The 21,873-nt window shown below is 35.4% G+C and overlaps 1 protein-coding gene and 1 non-coding gene across 2 annotated transcripts in view; one reads left to right on the forward strand and one right to left on the reverse strand.

Annotated features, from left to right (window-relative positions):
* The window catches only part of LOC120879076 (nudC domain-containing protein 1), a 92,524-nt gene extending 72,838 nt beyond the window's left edge, over positions 1–19,686 (forward strand). The window contains exons 9-10 of the mRNA XM_040262134.1: positions 14,735–14,894; positions 17,337–19,686. Of these exons, the coding sequence (XP_040118068.1) occupies positions 14,735–14,894; positions 17,337–17,629 (453 nt within the window). The 3' untranslated portion in view covers positions 17,630–19,686. The remainder of the gene's footprint in view (positions 1–14,734; positions 14,895–17,336) is intronic.
* TRNAC-GCA lies at positions 16,600–16,671 on the reverse strand. The gene has a single exon. It is a non-coding gene; the product is annotated as a tRNA-Cys (tRNA).
* Positions 19,687–21,873: the final 2,187 nt, after the last annotated feature.

Below are 21,873 nucleotides of genomic sequence, written 5' to 3' on the forward strand. Positions count from 1 at the left end.
GTTCTTTATTGAGCCCATCTTTGCATTGAGCCCTTCTTTGTTAGTGTATGGAAATGCAATGGATCTTTATTAATTTTGTATCATGTAACTTTCATGGATGAGCTTTAGCACTTTTCTGGTAGCTTCTCTTGGATCTTCTATGTATAGTATCGTCTAATTTGCAAACAGTGACAGTTTTACTACTACTTCACCATGTTGGAAACCTTTTATTTCTTTTTCTTCTCTGATTGCCATGGCAAGGACTTCCAAAACTGTATTGAATGAAAGGAGAGAGAGTGGACATCCTTGTCTTGTTCCTAATCTTAGAGGAAATTCTTTCAACTTTTCACCATTGAGCATGATGTTAGCTGTAGGTTTGTCATTTATGGCCTTTATTATGTTGAGACATGTTTCCTCTATGCCCACTTTTTGGAGGGTTTTTATCATAAAGTGTTGAATTTTGTCAAAAGCTTTTTCTGCATCTATGGAGATGATTATATTGTTCTTATTCTTCAATTTGTTATTGTGGTGTATCACACTGATCCTTGCAATCCTGGGATAACTTGCACTGGATTGTGGTGTATTATCCTATTAATATATTGTTTCTAATTGTGGCCTTTTCTTTTCCATTTGGAGAAGGTCCTTCAGCAGTTGTTGCATAACTAGTCTCCTGGTGCTTTAATTGCCTGTTTGAAGATCTTTCCAAGTATAGTCACATTCTGAGGTGCTGAGGGTTGGGACTTCAACGTATGAATCTGGGAGGGGATACAACTCAGCCTGTAACAGTATCCCTCACTTAGATTTCAGTAATTATTAACAGTTTGCCACATTTTTTCTGTTTCTCCATTTCTTTTTCTTTAAACATTCAGGAGTAAGTTGACGATACCATGCCCTTTTACCCCAGTGCCTCACATATATACTAAAAAGACATTTTCTTATAGAACCGCAATACAATACAATTCAGGAAATTTGACATTGATATACATTAATACTTTTATCTTATATAGAGTTCATATTCAGATTTTACCAATTGTTCAAGTAACAAACTTTACAGCAATTTTTTTTTCCTGATTCAGGATGCAATCACATGTGTCATATTGCATCCAGTTGTGGTGTCTCTGTAGTCTTAGTTTGGAACATCCAATCAGGCAGCCTTATGACACTGACTTTGTTTTCCACCTTTTATAGAGTATTTCCGACGCTTCCTCGAGGTCAGGTTCTGAGTTTGCATTTTTTCCGGGAACCTTATATAAATAGTGTTTCCAATGTATCACATTAGGAGGCCCTTGGTTGATATTTACTGTTTTTCTTCTGTTGTGGCATTAAATGTGATTACATGGTGCTCACCGGGTTTCCCTATTTAAACTGACCTTCCCATTTGAATTAGTAAGTACTTTCTGTGAAGGTTAAAGTAGTCTTTGGAAAGGATTTAGATTTTGTCATGTCCCTGTTTTTTTTCCTCTCTATACTGGCTTCCAGTCTTGTCACATTTAGAATAATGTCTAGGATCCTCACTGTGGTCTACAGGCAGGCTTTATGACTCACTGTATAAAATAATATTTTAAATTGAGAGATCAATATACACATATAACATGAATATATCTGAAGCAAAAATTTCCCAAAACAGCACTACCATTATTGTGTGCTCCGTCACTCAGGCATATCCAACTCTTTGTGACCCTATGGATTGTAGCCCAGCAGCCTCCTCTGCCCATGGAATTTTCCAGGCAAGAATACTGGACTGGATTGCCATTTCCTACTCCAGGTGGTCTCCAAACCCAGGGATGGCACCATGCAAATCTCTTGACGTCTCCTGCTTTGGCAGGCAAATTCTTTACCACTACGCCACCTTGGAAGCCCAGTGTAATACTGTAGGTCACTCAGTCGTGTCTGACTCTTTGTGACCCCATGGACTGTAGCACGCCAGGTGCCTCTATCCATGGAATTTTATGAATAAAAGTACTGGAGTGGGTTGCTGTTTTCTAATCCAGGGGCTCTTCCTGACCCAAGGATTGAACCCTCATCTCCTGCATTGGCAGGTGGATTCTTTACCACTAGCACCACCTGGCATACTGCAATCAAATTGTACAAGATATTTTTTAGTACTCTATTCCATACTATTTTTAGTGAAGTAAAATAGAAAATTGTTTTCTTGGTCTAACTAAATTGATTTTGCTACCAGTATTGAGACCATAGTTAAAAGTCATTGCTCTCCAATACTGACTGTCTCTCATTTTTTACCATTTTTTCTCCTAGCTTACTTTTATTAAGCCACACTGGCCTTAAAGTCAAGATTTTATAAGACTTTTTGGTAGTTTTCAGACATTGATTTTAGACATATCACACATGTACAACTTTCCAACACAGCCGACCAAGCAGAATATATACGTTATTAGCTTCTTAACCTAACTCTCTTAACCACTTGAGTTTGAGGTTTTTTTCCCCCATAAGGTGGGAATTCTCAGGTAGTGAAGATTAAATAGGATTAAATAATGTAGCTATGAAAAAGTATTTATTGATCTCTGCCCAGTGAGAGATCAGTAAATCTTAAAATCTTTGTACAGAGATCCTAAAACCTTTGTAATTTCCTGAGTAATAAGAGCACTAAGTTTTTGGTCTTTGATCCTGGTTTCTAACATTGCTCTTAATTCCCTTGGAATTTCCTGGGTGATAGGAGTGGCTTTTACTCTAGTGAGGCAGTAGTTGGTGGGTTCTTAGATAGCTTCATGATGGGAGCTGGTCACCAGAAAGACCACACCAAGATCTGAAGATTGGAACTTTCAGCAGTAGCCTTCTTCCCCTAACCTCCAGGAAGGAGAGAGAGATTGGAGACTGAGTTAATGACTGATCCCTATGTGATGAAATGTTTGTAAAATTCCCAAAAGGACAGAGCTTGTAAAACTTCTGAGTTGTTGAGCACATGGAGATACTAGGAGGGTGGCGTGCCTGACAAGGGATGGAAGCTCTGTTCCCTTTCCTCAGTAGCTTCTGCTGTGCATCTCTTCTGTCTGAATGTTCTTAGTTATCCTTTTTCACATCATTTTATGGTAAACTAATAAATATAAGTGTTCCCCTGAATTCTGTGAGCCATTTTAGCAAATTATTGAACCCAAAGAGAGGATCCTTGGAATTCCTGATTTACGGTCAGTCAGTTAGAAGTATAGGTGGCAACTTGGGATTTGTGATTGGCATCTAAAGTGGGGTGGTAGGGGGAGCAGGGGAGTCTTGTGGGACTGAGCACTTAAGCTGTGGAATCTGATGCTGCCTCCACATAGATTGTGTCAGAACTGAATTAATTGACACCCACCTGGTGTCAGAGAATTGCTGGATTAGTGAAATAACCTATACATCTGTGTCAGAAATGTCTGAGTGTGATAGTAGTGTGAGAAAAAAGGAGAAACGGGGGGAGTGTTTTTCCTTATTCAGTATTAGATATAAATCAACTCAATACTTCATGGGTAGTAAGAATAAGAACAGAGGTGTTGTTTTTAGTCTCTAAGTCTTGTCGAACTCTTTTGCGACCCCATGGACTGTAGCCCACCAGCCTCCTCTGTCCATGAGATTTCCCAGGCAAGAATACTGGAATGGGTTGCCATTTCCTTCTCTAGGGGATCTTCCTGACTCAGGAATCAAACCTGAGTCTCCTGTTTTGGCAGATGGATTCTTTACCCCTGAGCCACCTGGGAAGCCTAAGAACAGGGTGAATTCTAGTAATTTATTCTGTGTACAGAATATGAAATTGGAATTAAGTTTTCATGTCATTAACTTTTTGGTCTGACCTCCCAAGAGATACATTATTTATGAATAGATAAAACCTTTTCTGTAATACTGCTTTCCAGTTTAATTTGGTAATAACAGTGATTAAAGCTTGTTTAAATGTCTTCACTTTGACATATGATTTTCAGAAGTCTTTAATTGCTAAGTGAAGAGAATTGCAAAGAGAGGAAAAAGACATCAGTTGACTACTTGAAATTCATGTTCCAAGTTTTTCTATAGAGAATGAGTAAGTGAAGTCACTCAGTCATTTCTGACTCTTTTGCAACCCCATGGATTGTAGCCAGCCAGGCTTCTCTGTCCATAGAATTCTCCAGGCGAGGATACTGGAGTGGGTTGCCATCCCTTCTCCGAACCCAGGTCTCCTGCATTTCAGGTGGATTCTCTACCATCATTTTACTCTAATTGTAATCTTCATTGGTATTTCAAAGATAAATCTACCTTTTCTATAATAAACATGAGAATAGAAATTAGGAATTCTATTTTATTGGTCAAACAGTTTTATGAATTTGAGGGTTTTTTTTAAGGCAATAAGATTATTTGGCATTGACAAAGAATGAGTTTTTCAAATAAATTGTCTAGTATAAATTAATTCTTCTCATTTACGTGCTAAAACTATCTTTTGGGCTTATTTTTAAAATGGAATCTTAGAAAATTTATTATTTACCCAAAATCTTATATAGAGCATTCTGAAGAGAAAGTACCATTTTATTGATTGTTGAATGTCATTAGAATGAACATCAATTACCATGCTGTGTATGTCTATATAGTAAAGCCCCTAGGAGCATTTGATGTTAAGTTGGGTTCTTTACTCCTACTCTAAGTAGTCTCAGTCTACTCTGTTAAAAAGTTCTGGTTCTGCATGAGTTACTTTTGTTTTTTCCCACTGCTAATAAGCTGTTGGATACTATTCTTACCTTTGACAGTGTCTTCCCGAAACAGACATCCTTTTCCTTCTTTCTTATTTGCTGTCCCATGTTACTTTCAGCTACCAAAGTAAACAGAGTTGTGAATTCAGTGGGATTTGTGGCATCTGTTTGTCTTGTTTTTTTTGAAATGTTGATTTTTCTGCTATATAATAGCAAAGTGACTCAGTTATACACACATATTTTTTATATTCTTTTCCATTGTTGTTTATTCCAGGATATTGAATATAGTTCCCTGTGCTGTGTAATAGGACCTTGTTGTGTATTCATTCCATGTATAATAGTTTGCATCTGCTAACCTCAAACTCCCAGTCTGTCCCTCCCCCATTCACCTTCCCCCTTGGCAACCACAAGTCTATCGTCTATGCCTGTGAGTCTGTTTCTTTTTTGTAGATAGGATCATTTATGCAGTTTTTGTTTTCACATATAAGTGATACCATATGGTATTTGTCTTTCTTTTTCTGACTTACTTCACTTAGTATGGTAATCTCTAATTGCATTCATGTTCCTTCAAATGGCATTATTTCATTCATTTTTATGACTGAGTTCCACAACTTTATCCATCCACCTGGATGGATACGTAGGCTGTTTCCTTGTCTTGGCTGTTGGGAATAGTGCTTCTGTGAAGGTAGGAGTGCACGTATCCTTTTGAATTATAATTTGTCTGGATTTATGCCCAGGAGTAGGTCTGCTAGAGCGCCTGTTAGTTCTATTTTTAGTTTTCTGAGGAACCACTATACTGTTTCCCATAGTGGCTGCACCAGCTTACATCCCCACCAGCAGTGTGGCAGGGCTGGCTTTGCTCCACATCTTCTCTGGCATGTGGTTTTGTATACTTTTTAATGATGGTCATTCTGACTGGCATGGGATGGTACCTCATTATAGTTTTGATTTGCGTTCTCTCATAGTTATGTTGAGCATCTTTTCATGTGTCTATTGGCTATCTGTATTTCTTCTTTGGAGAAATGTCTGTTTAGGTCTTCTTCCCATTTTTCATTTGAGTTCTTTGTTTTTTGTTGTTGAGTTGTATGAGATGCTTATATATTTTGGAAATTAAGTGCTAGTTGGTTGTATTGTTTGAAAATATTTTCTCATTCTCTGGGTTGTCTTTTGTTTATGGTTTCCTTTGCTGTGCGAAGCTTGGAGGGTTCCATTTGTTTATTTCCATTGTTATTTCTTGTGCTTAGGGAGACTGACCTAAGAAAATGTGGGTACAGTTTATGTTAGAGAATGTTTTGCCTATGATCTCTTCTAGAAGTTTTATGGTATCTTGTCTTATATTTAAGTCTTTAAGCCATTTTGAGTTTATTTTTATATATAGTGTTAGGGTGTGTTGTAGCTTCATTGATTCACAGCTGTCTAATTTTTCCAGCACCACTTGCTGAAGAGATTGTCTTTCTCCTGTTTTATATTCTTACCACTTTTGTTGAAGGTTAATTGACCTTAGGGATATGGGTTTATTTCTGGGTTCTTTATTCTGTTTCATTGATCTGGAGATCTCTGTTTCTGCCAGTACCACACTGTTTTGATCACTATAGTTTTCTTGTATTGTCTGAAGCCTGGAAGGGTTATGTCTCCTGCTTTGTTCTTTTTCCTCAGTATTGCTTTGGCAATTGCTGGGGCTTTTATGATTTCATATAAATTTTAGTTTATTTGTTATAGTTCTGTGAAAAATGTCATGGGTGATTTGATGGGGATTGCACTAAATCTGTAGACTGCTTTGAGTAGCATGGCCACTTTAACAATATTAATTTTTCTAATCCAAGAGCAAGATGCATCTGTTGCTTTGAATCATCTTCAGTTTCCTTTATTAATGTTTTATAATTTTCAGGGTATAAGTCTTTCACCTCCTTAGTGAGGCTTTTTCCTAAGTCTTTTATTTTTGGGGTTGTGATTTTAAAAGGTATTTTTAAAAAATTTTCTCTCCCTGATATTTCATTGTTGGTGTAAAGAAATGCAACCAATTTTTGTATGTTAATCTTATGTCCTGCTACCTTGCTGAATTCATTTATCAGTTCTAACAATTTTTTGTGTAGAATCTTTAGGGTTTTCTATATATAGTACCATGTGATATGCATATAGTAACAGTTTTACCTCTTCCAATTTAGATACCTTTTATTTCTCTTTCTTGTCTGACTGCTGTGGCTAAGCATTCCAAGAGTAAATAGAATAGAAATGGTGAGAGTGGGTATCTTTGTCTTGTTACATATTTAAGCTGAAAGCTTTCAGCTTTTCACTGTTAAGTATTATATTGCCTATGGGTTTGTCATAAATAGCTTTTATTATGTTAAGATATATTCCATCTATACCCACTTTGGCAAGAGTTTTTATCATAAATGGAAGTTGAGTTTTGTCAAATGCTTTTCTTTCCCTGCATCTAATGAGACGACCATGTGGTTTTTGTGTCATTTTTTGATGATGTGGTTGATATCACGTTGATTGATTTGCAAATGTTGAGCCATCCTTGTGAACTTGGGATGAATCCCACTTAGTTGTGGTGTGTGGTCTTTTTTATGTGTTGTTGGTTTCTGTTTGCTAGTATTTTGTTGAGAACTTTTGCATCTATATCAGAGATATTGGTCTGTAATTTTCTTTTTTAGTGGTATCTTTGTCTGATTTTGGTGTCAGCATGATGATGACTTCATAGAATGTCTTTGAGAGTGTTCCCTCCTCTTCAGTTTCTTGGAAGAATTTGAGAAGGATTAGTAGAAGTTCTTTTGGTAGAATTTGCCTGTGAAGCCATCTGGTCCTAGACTTTTGTTTGTAGAAAATTTCTTTAGTACAGATTGTATTTCACTTTAGTGATTGGTCTGTGCAAATTGCCTATTTCTTTTTGATTGAGTTTTGGTGGGCTGTACATTTCTAGAAAATTGTCCATTTCTTCTAGGTTGTCAAATTTGTTGACATGTAATTGTTCATAGTATTCTTTTATGTTTGTTTTTTGTCTTTCTGCAGTATCAGTTGATATTTCTCCTCTTTCATTTCTTATTTTATGTGGGTTCTCTCTCATTTCTTCTTGGTGAACCTAGCCAGAAGTTTGCCAGTTTTGTTTACTCTTTCAAAGAACCAACTCTTGGTTTTATTGATTTTTATTTCCTCTCTGATCTTTATTATTTACTTCCTTCTGCTGACTTTGTTTGTTCTTTTTCTGATTCTTTAGGTGGTAAGTTAGGTGGTTTATTTGAGACTTTTCTTGTATTTTCAGGAAGGCCTATATCTAAGACCTGTTCTAATAACTGCTTTTGTGGTATCCCATAGATTTTGTATGGTTGTGTTTTGACTGTCATTTGTCTCAAGGTATTTATTTCCTTTTAAATTTCCTCATTGACCCATGGTTTTTTTAGTAGTATGTTATTCAGTCTCCATGTAATTTTTTTTCCCTCATGTTTTCCTGTGGTTGATTTCTGCTTTCATGCCATTGTGGTCAGCAAAGATGCTTGAGATAATTTTTATACTCATAAATTTGTTGAGTTTTGTACCCTAGTATATGGGCAGTTCTGGAGAATGTTCCATGTCTACTTGAAAAGAAGTGTATTCTGTATTTTTGGGATGTAATATCTTTAAAATTGCCAAATTCAGACTTAAATTGAGGAAAGTAGGGAAAACCACTAGACCATTCAGGTATGACCTAAATCAAATCCCTTACAATTATACACTGGAAGTGACAAATAGATTCAAGAGATTAGATCTGATAGAGTGCCTGAAGGACTATGGACAGAGGTTCATGACATTGTACAGGAGGCAGTGATCAAGACCATCCCCAAGAAAAAGAAATGTGAAAAGCAAAATGGTTGTCTGAGGAGGCCTTACAGATAGCTGAGAAAAGAAGAGAAGTGAAAGACAAAGGAGAAAAGGAAAGATATAAGCATCTGAATGCAGAATAACAAGGAGAGATGGGAAAGACTACAGATCTCTTCAAGAAAATTACAGATACGAAGGGAACATTTCATGCAAAGATGGGAACAATAAAGGACAGAAATGATATGGATCTAACAGAAGCAGAAGATGTTAAGAAGAAGTGGCAAGAACACACAGAAGAACTATACAAAAAAGATAACCACAATGATGTGATCACTTATCTAGAGCTAGACATCCTGGAATGTGAAGTCAAGTAGGCCTTAAGAAGCATCACTGTGAACAAAGAAAGCTAGTGGAGGCGTTAAAATTTGTTTTGCTTGATATAAGTATTGCTTTCCTGTCATTTTTATTTGTATGAAATATCTTATTCTATCCTCTAACTTTCATTCCTTTTCTTTTGCCCTAAAGTGGGTCTTTTGTATGCAGCATAATGTAGGCTTGTTTTCTAACCCAGTCTGCCATTCTGTGTCTTTTGATTGGAGCATTCAGTCCACTGAATGCTGTGTATTTATTGCCATTTTAAACTTTGATTTCCAGTTGATTCTATGTTTCTTTTTTCTTTCCTTTTTCCTTTTAGTGATTTTGTTGTAGAAAGGCCGACCCCTTCCAGGGCCCGAAACTGGGCTCTTGTCTAACACTGGGAAATGAATTGTCAGAAGAGACACATATGCTGACAAAGCAAGAGATTTTATTGGGAAAGGACACCTGGGTGGAGAGCAGTAGGGTAGGGAACGCAGGAGAACTGCTCTGCTGCGTAGCTCACAGTCTCAGGTTTTATGGTGATGGGATTAGTTTCCGGTTGGTCTTTGGCCAATCATTCTAATTCAGGGTCTTTCCTGGTGGCGCACGTATTGCTCAGCCAAGATGGATGCTAGCGAGAGGGATTCTGGGAAGTAGACGGACATGCAGTGTCTCCTTTAGACCTTTCCCTAACTCTTCTGGTTGGTTCCATATTGCTTATCAGGATCTCCTGTCATAAAACAACTCATGCAGATAGTTTCTATGGTGCCTGGCCAGGGTGGGCAGTTTCAATCAGTGTGCTTTCCTAACAATTTGATGTTTTCATTTTATGGTTGTAGTTCTGTTTTTGGTTTTTGTGAATCTATTGTATGTTTATGATATGTGGTTACCCTGTTTTTCAAGTATGTAAACTGCTTCCTATAATTTCCCATTGCTTTAGACAGTGGGTTCAAACACATTCTTAAAAAAAAGGTTTGTCCATACATTTCCTTACTCTCCTCACTCACATTTCCTTACTTTGCCTACCCACATTTTATCATTTTGATATCTTTTACATCTTTGTTTATGCTTTTGCTCTTCCTTGTATAATCACTTTCACAAGTACATGCTTTTTCCTTTTTGATCTTTATACTGGCTTAAGTGGTTTCCTTTCCAGTTGTGATTTCCTGTTTTTTATATCTTCTTGCTTCTTTTCTATTTAGAGAAGACTTTTCAGTATTTCTTTTAGGATAGCTTTAGTATTGCTGTACTCTTTTAGTTTCTGTTTCTCTGAGAAATTCACTCTCTCTCCTATTTTAAATGATAATCTTTGCTAAATATTCTAGGTTGCAGATATTTCCCTTTGAATTGGACATCTTGCTCTTGATTCTTACAGGTTATTGCCCATGCCAAGTAATGTCTTATTTCCCTGCTGCTTGACTGCTTCAAATTAATGATATGTTTTTGTTGTTCTTCAAACATTTTCTACTTATACTTTTTTGTTTCTGTAGCATCATATAAAAGTGCATGTAATTTTCATTGTACCTTTACACTTTTGCACTTCATTTTCATTCACTTAATTAACTTATTAGCAAAATTAGTTTGCTCCAGTTTGTAATCTGATTTTGATTTCCTTTTATTTTGGACAAAATCCTTTAGTCTAGGCTTTTAGAGGTTACAAGGAGCAGAGAAGACCTCTCATTATCTCAAGTCATAAATATTTATTGGGAACATATGTGGAGACTACATGGAATAGTGGAAACAATCTCTTTAGATCTCAGAGAAATAGATGATCATTCTGTAAAACAAATGCCTTTGCAAGTTAGACCTAAAAGAGAAGTGAAATTTTGTTTAGGAAAATAGAACACAATTGTGATGACAAGGTATTCTGTTTGTCTTGAGAATCAAGTGTCCCTTGCTCTATTGTACTGTGCTGTTATTATCACATCATCATCTTATTTGCTTCTCCTGCTCATACCTGTTACTCACTTTATACTTCAAGTCATGATTTCTGCTTACTGTAGTCTCTCTGGATATGTTTTTCGCTTCTCTTCTTTGCTGGCTGAATGAATGTGTTGTTTACATTTTTGGCCTTTAGACTTAACAAAAGAATATATTGTTTTTGGCCAGCCGTTATTCAGTATGAGATGCACCTATCCAAACACAAAACACATCTAACCATTTCTTAAATCATTGGATAAAAGATGGTCTCCTTTTAGTTAATTTCTACCCTTGAGAAGCCTAGGTGTGAGATCCTACGGTTTGCCTACTTGGGTATAGGGAACCTTTTGTGGATGTTGAACTGTCATTAGTCTGCTCATTGAAAGTTGTTTGCTTTTTAGGCAAGTTTAAAACAGTAAGCAAGAGACTTCCAATTCAGTTGGGGTGTAGGAACCTAGAAAGAACGTCATTCCGAATGTAACAACAAGAAAAGTGTGGATAATCTGTAAAATCATTACTTTAAAAAAATTTATCAGAGATCTGAGATTACATGGCAACCAATGAGTTTGAAATGAAGGAAAAACAGGTACCACCAAGAAGAGATTGTATAGGAAAGCTGATTCATCTGAATATGGGAAGAAGAAAGGTTTACTGTGTAAGTGGGTAAGAAGAATTCAACAAACCTCTAAAGGCCTAGGAGGAGCTAGCAAGAGGTATAGAACCCATCGGATTCACAGATTCTCTTTATGGACCTTGACCAGAGCCTGATGAGCAAGACTGGGACAGGGGAAGATAGCAGGAAAGCAAGTAGCAAAAGCCTTAAGCAGATGAGGGAAGAACATCAAATCTTAGCATCTTAAGGGCTCAGAAGAATACCCACGGCAGCTGGGGGAAAAAAAAATAATTTTTAAAACACCATCCTTATGTCTGGGTAGGGGCAGGAAATCAAGAGTAGACTATTAGGATTCTTCTACCACTGAAGATGAGGCAGCACCACTGAAAAGGTCGAATATATATGAGCAGGAAAAAACTAGTAAACTTAACGATAGAAAAAATAGAACTGAAACAAAAGAGGGTGGAGGTGGGTGGGATTAAAAAACAAAACAGCAGCATCCAAGAACTGTAGGGCAATAATCTAATAGTGTAACATACATCTAGTTGAAATCCCACTTACCAAAATGGACCATATTCTAGGCAATAAAATGTCAAGAAATTTAAAAGAGTAAGAATCAAACAGTGTTCTCTGACCATAACAGAATTAAATGAGAATAATAAGTCTTTTCCTAGTTGAAGCTTCCATCTTGAACTAGGAGACGAGCAAACCAAATCTAAAGTAAGTAGGAGAAAGAAAACTTAGAGTAGAATCAGTGAAACTGAAAACCAAAAGTAATAAAACCAGTGAAATCATAACCTGATCCTTTGATAAGATCAAAATAGATAAAATAGTAGGTATAGTAGCCAAGGAAAAAGACAACACAGATTACTATATCAGGAATAAAAATGGACACATCAGTACAAGTCCAAAGACACTAATGTGTAATAATGGGATGTTATGAATAACTATTTTCATATATTTGACAAGTGAAGCTAATTTCTTGAAAAACAAGCATTACCTCAGTTCACTTAAAAAGAAATAGAAAGCCTTATTAGTTATATCTGTTAAAGAGATTGAATTTACTGCTAGGAACCTTCTGACAAATCTTCAGACCTAGATTACTTCACTGGTATGTTATACCAAATGAAAAAAATACCAATTCTGTAAAACTTCCAGAAAATAAAAGGGGAAGAAACCCCTTCTCAACTTGTTTTGTGAGGCCAGTATTACCCCTTTATAGCAAAGATATGGCAAGAAAAGAAAACTGGAAAAAACCAACCAGTATCCCTCATGAATATCAGTGCTGAACTCCTCAGTAAAACATTAGTAAATGAAATCCAACCATAAGTAAAAAGGGTAATACAGCATGACCAAGTATTACTTAGGGAATTCAAGGCTGATTCATCAGCATTCAGATATCAATCAACATAAATAAGCATATTATCAGACTAAAGGAGAAAACTATTTGACCATTCTAGTAGATGCTGCAAAAGAATTGACAAAACTTAGCATCCATTAAATTTTTAGCAAACTAGGAGTTGAAGGTAATTGCCTCCTAGAAAAACCTAGATTTAACATCATACTTCATGATTTAAAAAAAAAAAACAGACTGTTTTCCCCTAAGATTGGTAACAGGCCAGGGTATTTGCCCTCTTTACTTTTCATCAGTGAGGCAAGAAAAGGTAGTAAAAGATATAAATAATTGTCAGAAGATTCCAATAACGATCATGAGAAAAATGAAAACACTATTTAGGTGTTACCTTAAAAGCAGTGTTTATATGCAGTTCCTTTCTCTGCTCTTATATTGCAATATTATATTCTCTACTCTTATATTCCATTCTTTGAATGGAATTAGAAGTTTCTTTTCCTAACCTGGCCACTGACAATCTAATAAGTATCATACATCTTAAGTGGTATTAACTTTTTTATTTAGCTGTATGGATTACTGGACTTTAAAATGAATAGGAAGGCTAGACTTGAATGTTGAGGCTATCACAGTCTCTTACTACATAAAGATAAAAGTCTAAATCATCTCATTTAAAAGGAATGTTTTGTCTCACAGTAAATTATCAGACTAGTTTATTATAATTTGTTTTAAAAACTCCTGGATACTTGGTTTTGAGTATATTTAAAGGATCCAGATCTTATATAAGGGATAATTTGGTCACTTTTGGCGGGACAGATCCTCAAACTATTTGTTGAAACATATGTTTCATAGAAAGCTATAAAAGTGAAGGCAATAGAAATACAGTTGAAACTATAGAAAAAATGGAATTTGACAGTAAAACATGATAAAATGTAATATAAAAGGCCAGTTAGTTGGCAGTGATTTTGAAAGTAGACCTCACTTAGCTATTGATTCTCAGGAGCAAAGGGACGCAAAGAGAAGAAATAGTCTGTGACTCCTGTGTGCCTGTCCCCCTTCTGTAGAAAACAAGCACTGGCCCCTCCCAAAAGCCCTATCCCCTGGCATTGCTGGGGCAACACAGCTTGGGCTGGTGTCTCTGGATTCTCCTGTGACCAATAGACTGGTGCAGAGCCACTTCATGGCTTTCCCTGCTGAATGCATTTTAACCCAACATCTTATTCTCTAGTCTGCTCTAAAACCCATGGAAACAATTCAGTATTAATAAGTACTCTGTGTGTTTTATGTTTCCTACATTTGGTGTGATTTCTGTTATTTAGGCATTTTTAACTCTAGTAAACAGTATTTGTAATGAAAAAATCACTGTAACTTCTTTCCATTAAGAAAAGTATTCCTATGGATGGAATTCAATTATGAGTCTCAACCTGATGAGTTTGTATTAAAATGAATTCCTTTAACCATCAATATTGCCATAAAATTTTTAACATAATAAACATTCTTTACATTTTACTATAAATAGACAGTATGAAGTTAATAACTTATAAACAGATCTGAAATTTGAACCCCAGCATTGTGGGTTTTCTGTATAGCTTAGAACAGGTAACTCAAGCATCTATAAAGAGAGTAACAGCCTTGTGGGTTATTGAGGTTAATATTTATAATATGCCTGGACATATAGAATGTGCTCATAAATCATAGTAGCTATCGTTCTTGGTAGTTATTATTGCAAGTTAGCATTTGTAAACTTCATATTTGTATTGTGGCTTAAAATATATTCTGCTTATATTATGTTTTAAATGAGTTACTAACAGTTGAGAAATAGTATATTATAGTGCAGTGATTAAGAACATGGACTCTGGATTCAATGTCATGGGCAAGTTAACTGTCCTCAGCTTTAAGATAGACCTAACATTAGCACATTTCTCCCAGGGGCATTATGAAGAGGTAATTAGGTATGAAAAAAGTTTAGAACAGTTGCTGACATGTAGTTCTGTGTGTCAGTTGTCATCATCATTATTAATTACAATAATTTGTTGTTGAATAAATGATTTTTTTTTTGGTCACTTTTAATTTTAGGTGAATCTTGGAAGCAACCAGTACCTTTTCTCTGTGATAGTGGATCCTAAAGAAATGCCCTGCTTCTGTTTGCGCCATGATGTTGATGCCTTGCTCTGGCAGCCACACTCCAGCAAACAAGATGATATGTGGGAGCATATTGCAACCTTCAATGCTTTAGGTATAAGCAAGCTCTTTGACAACCTTTGACGTTATATCAAAAATTAGTCTTTTTTTTTTCTCTAAGTTTCTTTTTTTAGTTTGTTTAAATTTGAGCTGTCCTAATTACAGTTGGATTGATTTGTGCTATAATTTGGTTGCTTGTACATAGTTGATGAATGTTAGTACTTTTGGAACAGGACTAATTTGTTTTTATGTTTGTGCAGAAGATCAGCACAGAGTAGAAATCAGAGTGTTTATCTAACCACTTGAATCATTCTGATCAATTACTTGCTTATTCCAGCTAAGCTATACAGTATTAGAATATGAACAAGGGGCTTGGCAGTACCCTACATGGAACTTGTATTCAGGTTTCTTGAGAGTAGTCTTCAGTAATCATAGAATTGCTCTAAGGTTAAAAAGCACATTAGGAGACATCTTTCATGGAACTTAAGTGTGAAACAGAGCCATTATAATACAAACACTTAGGGAAAATGGTGATGCAGAAATGAAATTTATTCTGTAGGATAAAAGGGAAATACTGGTAGGGCTTGAAACATTTTGAACTACGTAATTGTAGACTTATGCAATAATTGATTTAATGTCAAAATACATTAGTATTGTGCGGGAGAAATTTTTTTATATGAATTAACCACAGCTGTTCCTTTATCGAAAGGTTATTTTAAACTGCCAGCAGGAAGTAAAACTCTGCATTTTGATTGCTATATATGCACAACCCTAATTATAGAAGATATTTTTTCAATTGTCCCTTATAGTTAGTAATATAGACTGTTAAAGTGGTTAATTCCGACTCCAAATGGATTTTTATGACCTGGTATAGTTTGATTGAATAATGTAGCCACATAATTTCTAGCCTTTCTACTAAAATTCCTGATTTTTTTAAGTAAGAGGAAAGCTTTATCTTAATTTTCAGATCCTTCTTTTGTATCCCTAAATCCTAGTTTAGTGGAATTCTATTATGCTTGAGTTAAATCAACATTATATTAGATATCTAGTGTTGAGATGTTATATACATTAATTTGGCAAGATTAGCCTGGAGAGTTAATTCTAGGGTCTCAAATAGGTGTCTGTATCCTTCTACTTTTTCATCTTCAGTTCAGTTCAGTTCAGTTCAGTTGCTCAGTTGTGTCCGACTCTTTGCAGTCCCATGAATCGCAGCACGCCAGGCCTCCCTGTCCATCACCAACTCCCGGAGTTCACTCAGACTCACATCCATCGAGTCCGTGATGCCATCCAGCCATCTCCTCTGTCGTCCCCCTTTCCTCCTGCCCTCAATCCCTCCCAGTATCACAGTCTTTTCCAATGAGTCAACTCTTCACATGAGGTGGCCAAAGTACTGGAGTTTCAGCTTTAGCATCATTCCTTCCAAAGAAATCCCAGGGCTGATCTCCTTCAGAATGGACTGGTTGGATCTCCTTGCAGTCCAAGGAACTCCCAAGCCCTGCTTAATTTTTAAAAAACCAGCATTGATCTGCCTGTGCTCATGGTTCCTCTGGTCATTCATTGTTTGGTGAGGTCTCAATTTATATTAATGTTATACATCCTCTCAGGTTTTAACATTCATTCAGTAATCATATAAGTGAAGTCACTCAGTCATGTCCAACTCTTTGTGACCCCATGGACGGTAGCCCACCAGGCTCCTCCATCCATAGAATTTTCCAGGCAAGAGTACTGGAGTGAGTTGCCATTTTCTTCTCCAGGGGATCTTCCCAACCCAGGGATTGAACCTGGGTCTTCTGCATTGCAGGCAGACACTTTACCATCTGAGCTACCAGGGAATCATATACCAACCTGAAAATTGCTGATTTATACTTTAGAATATAAAAGCCCTTTTAAGCTCTAAAGATAAATTTTTAAAAGATTTTTTTTTACAGATTAGTTTTCAAAGGTTATCCTAATGGAATTTTAAAATTAGATATTTGAACTTTCTTTTGATCTGAAAGCTCTACTTCTGAGAGGTGAAGTACAACAAATCCTGTTACAGTGTTGGTGTTGATTATAAAAATACCTCTAAACATTTTCCCATTTATTTCCAGGAAATAAGGAAAAAAAAAAAAAGATACCGTAATGCCATCTCTGTGATTGATGTACTCAGTTGTTAAATTGTCATTTAAAGATATTTTGGCATGTGTTTAATGTGTTGGATTTTTTTGTTTTAATTATTTCTGGAAATTACATGGGAACTATGTTGTGCTTTTCTTGAAGAGATGAATGAAACACTTGTTCTTAGGAATTAGTGCTTTGTTTTTGCACCATTTGGGAAAGATTGATTGTGGCTAGTCATTAATGGTTCAGAATGTAACTATTGTTGAATATCTGTGGTGTAAATTTTTAGTCATTTCAATTTGTAATAAAATTAATGAAATAGTAAATGTTAAATCACCATTTTTCCCCTTCTGTTTAATATATAGTTTTTCTTTTTTTGTCTCATATTTCTTGGCAGGCTATGTCCAAGCATCGAAGAGAGACAAAAAATTTTTTGCCTGTGCTCCAAATTACTCCTATGCAGCCCTTTGTGAGTGCCTTCGACGAGTTTTCATCTACCGTCAGCCCACGCCCATGTCTACTGTACTTTACAATAGGAAGGAAGGCAGGCAAGTAGGGCAGGTTGCTAAGCAGCAAGTAGCAAGCCTAGAAACCAATGATCCTATTTTAGGCTTTCAAGCAACAAATGAGAGATTATTTGTCCTCACTACCAAAAACCTCTTTTTAATAAAGGTAAATACAGAAAATTAATTACTCCAACATGTTGGCTTCTCTGCACTGCCAAAGTATTCAGTGGTAGCTGGAAGGCTGAGCAGTTTTGCTATAATCTGTTAAGTTTTACTGTGTTAAATAAAATTACCTTGTGTGAATTTTTTAAAAGATATTGGAAATATATTTGCAATTTATGGGTCTATAAAAGCTATGGAATGAAGCTGCAAATTTAGAGAAGACAGCTTCTGTAAAAAATGTAAAGATAATGTTAGCAAGTATAATTTTTAAAAACAGACGAGAATCTCATCTTTTATATGAAAGCTGTACAGTTCATTGTTCAAACAAAAATATTTATCAGGTACTCTGTTTGCTGATATAGTTTCTACTTCTGTACCAGTAGGATAATAGTTAACATGTTGATTCTTGTAATTTTAAATGGACCGAATAGCTGGAGTAGAGGGGGATATATAACAGGTACAGCAGGTCTAATATTGTTAAAGTTTGCTGAAGAGACCTGAGGTGTTTTTTCAAAATAAGTATAGCTTTAACTTTTATAAATCTACTTGGTCTTCCACAGAATAGATAGAGATGATAGGTTCTATCTATAAAGTGTAGCTCTTACCCATTGCTATATAATAAACCACACCAAAACTCTAGTGGTTTAAAACAGGATATTTTATAATTTTTCATTGTTCAGTGATTTGACTATCTCTGTTCTGCATGGCCTCTCCTCCTCCAATAAGCTAGACTGTGTTTTTTCCCGTAACAGAGAAAACATTACAAGAGAGCAATTCCCTAATGTACAGGAGTTTATCAAGCCTGTACTTGCATCATATTTGCTCATCTTCAGTTGAACAAAGCAAGTAGCCAAGTCTAGAGTCAGTGTGAGAGGTGAGCATACAAGGGTACAGATAGCAGGTGGAATGATTCACTGGAAGCCATTACTATAACAGTTTACCATACAAATTATAATTTATCCTTGTAGTTCTCCCTGTAGTTCTACAGTTCAAAAAGTAATCCTATTTATACATTAAATATGTCTTGCCATGAATTTTAGTTTCTTACATTATCTTCTTGGATTTTTTTTTTTTTTTTTTGGTGTGCATTTACCTGGGAATACAATTTTTGTATGCTTCTTACATAAGTGTCAAATTAACTTTTATAATGGGAAAATTAAGATTTTAGTATGAGACAGTAAAGAAAAGAGATACAGGATTGGAAACATTTGTTCCTTGCCTATCTAGACAAGTGTTTGGCTGGATAAAATTTTAGTGAAAGAAGGAAAAATAAGTTTGAGAGACAGACAGGGAGGAAAAAGATGGGGATTACATTCATGTTTCAACACTTTGTCAGAATGCATTTTCCTGGAGAGAAGTATTGGGGTACTTGACACAAAGTTTGGGAAAGGCCTAAGAACTGGTAGTGACAGTGGAGTCCCTGATAGTACTTTTAATACTAGGAAAGGGACAAATTGCTATCAAGCACCATGACAGCATGAACAGAGTGGGGGGGGGAATGTATGGCTGGACCAAAAAATAAACTGGTGATATTTCCAGAGCTTTTTAGTATCATTGTAAAATACAATGAAACAAAAGATTATTTAGATGGTGAACTATTAAAAGCTTTTATGTGACAGATTTAAGTTTTCTTTAAAATTTACCTCAAAGATCATAAACACTCTTAAATTTAAGAAAAAGGCAGATTAATGTGGTGCTTAACCATATGACTATATATAAATGTATGCAAATTTCCATATGGTAATCAATTTTCTTCCCTTTGTATATGTTGTTTTTAACATGATTAATGTTGAATTGAAACCTATCAGGATTATTCGTCCTAAATATTTGTGCATATTGGTCTATTTTGAGAGTAATAGGTCTAGAGCAGTGATTCCAAGCCATGTTTTCTCAAAATGTTTCAAGAATCCCACATTTAAACTCAAATTAAACAAATTTAAACAATGTTTTAGTGTTTAAATGAAGTATATACAAGTGCTATGAATGTAGTACCTTGTGTTTTACTGATTTTACTATAAATTATAAATGGGAATTTTATACAGTATTTATGATAGTAATAAAATAATTTTGTGTTTTTCATATGGAGTTATTTAACAGTATTCATTATATCAACATGTTTAGTAGGCATCAGCTGTATATGAAAACATATTCTCAGTGCTAAGAATAATACAGTGTTAAGTTAAAAACAAAAAGTAGAGTGATTCTAGGTGAAGTTTCTCTTTGAGTAAAAAAGTAGGTGGGAGATTTGTGAAGCTGTTGTATTTGAAAGACGTTTAACCATGGATGGAACCCATACAAGAACAGACAAAATTTGAGTTGGCAGTGGAAAGGGTCAGAATGAGGATAATAAAGTCAAGAAATTAACCAAAGAAAAGGATCATAAGAGACTACTATGAACAATTTATAACACCAACAACTTTGTAACATAGAAAATGTATAAATTCCTAAAAACATATAACCTACCAAGACTGAATCATGAGGAAATAGAAAATCTGAACAGACTTAATTTACTAGTAGAGTGTTATCCAAAACCTCCCAACAAGAGACCACGACCAGATGACTTCAGTGATGAATTCTGGTGAACATTTAAAGAATTAATTCTACCCAAATTCTTGCAAAAAGTAGAAGAGGAGGGAACCCATCTAAACTCATTTGAAATGGCCAGCACTACCCTGATACGAGAACTATACCAGGATACCACAAATAAAGAAACTTAGAGGCCAGTATCCATGGTGAACATAGATACAAAAATCCTTAATAAAATACTAGCAAACCAAATTCAGCAATACGTCAAGTGGGATTTATTCCAGAGATGTCAGAATGATTCAGTATCTGCTTATCAATGTGATCTACCACTTTACTTTAATGAAGGATAAAAATTATACAGTTAATAGAAACAGAAAAAGCATTTGACAAATTTCAGCATCCATTTATGAGAAAAATTCTCAACAAAGTGGGTTTAGAGGGAACATACCTCAACATAACAAAGGCCATATTTGACAAGCCTACAGCTAACATCATACTTATTGGTAAAAAAAATTTTTTCTGCTAAGGTCAGGAATAAGACAAGGATGCCTACTCTTAACACTTTTATTCAACATAATATTGGAAATCCTGCCCATAGCAATTAGGTGAAAGAAAAGGCATCCAGGTTGGAAAGGAAGAAGTAAAACTGTTACTGTCTACAGAGGCCATGATAAAGACTCCACCAAAAAACACTTTGATCCAATGATTTAGGTAAAGTTGCAGATAGAAAAATCAATATACAGAAATCTGTTGAGTTTCTGTACACTAATAAACTATCAGAGAAATAAGATAATCCCACTTACAACTGCATTAAAAAAGAATAAAGTATTACAAATAAATTTAGCTGAGATGAAAGACCTGTACACTGGAAACTGTAAGACAATGAACAAAACTGATGAAGACACAAATAAATACAAAGGTATCACATGCTTGTGGATTAGAAGCAGTTGCTACTCAAAGCAATCTGTAGCTTTAATTCAATCCCTATTAAAGTTCTAATGGGATTTTTCACAAAAATAGAGCCAACTTGAAATTTATATGGAACCACAAAAAGCCAAAGCACTCAACACATCATTGACTGGAGATGTATTAATGTCGTTTTAGAGAGTGATGGGATTAACATTATTGTGCAAGGTTGTTAGAGCTTAAAATTGATCAAGGGTTCATTATATGGTCACATTTTGCTCCATTAGGTTTTTGTTCCAGTCTTGTATACAGTATAAATGTAAAATTTTCAGAATTGACACAATGCAAAATTTTGTGGGAAGAATAAGTGAAGAATTTTAAGTGAATTTTATGCAGATACTTCGTCCAAGCAGCATACATACTAGTGTTTTAGAAGGTGATAGCTCTTCACAATATAGTTCTGATTCAGCCAATGTGAACATTAGACCAACAGAATGACAAACTTTAGTGATTGATTCTGATACGGAAAGTGAAAACACTCTCACAGTGTTGGAGAGTGCTCCTCTGCTTTTGTAGAAGAGTAGATTAAACACATTTTACAAAAATTAGAAAATTTTACAGGTGTCAGGTGTAACTATTGAATGTAATAACCCCAAAAGTGTTGGTGAAATAATAAAATTACTTTTGGGTCAGCTAAAATAAAAATCACTGGCCACAGGTATTAGTTTGTTCAAAAATTCCCTGGTCAATAATGGATTATGACAAACAGGTCAGGTGGAGGCATCATGCTCCCTGATTTCAAACTGTGTTAAAAAGCTGTGGTAATCATAACAG

Source organism: Oryx dammah, unplaced genomic scaffold, assembly GCF_014754425.2.
Source record: "Oryx dammah isolate SB20612 unplaced genomic scaffold, SCBI_Odam_1.1 HiC_scaffold_19, whole genome shotgun sequence".
NCBI classification, from domain to species: Eukaryota; Metazoa; Chordata; class Mammalia; order Artiodactyla; family Bovidae; genus Oryx; species Oryx dammah.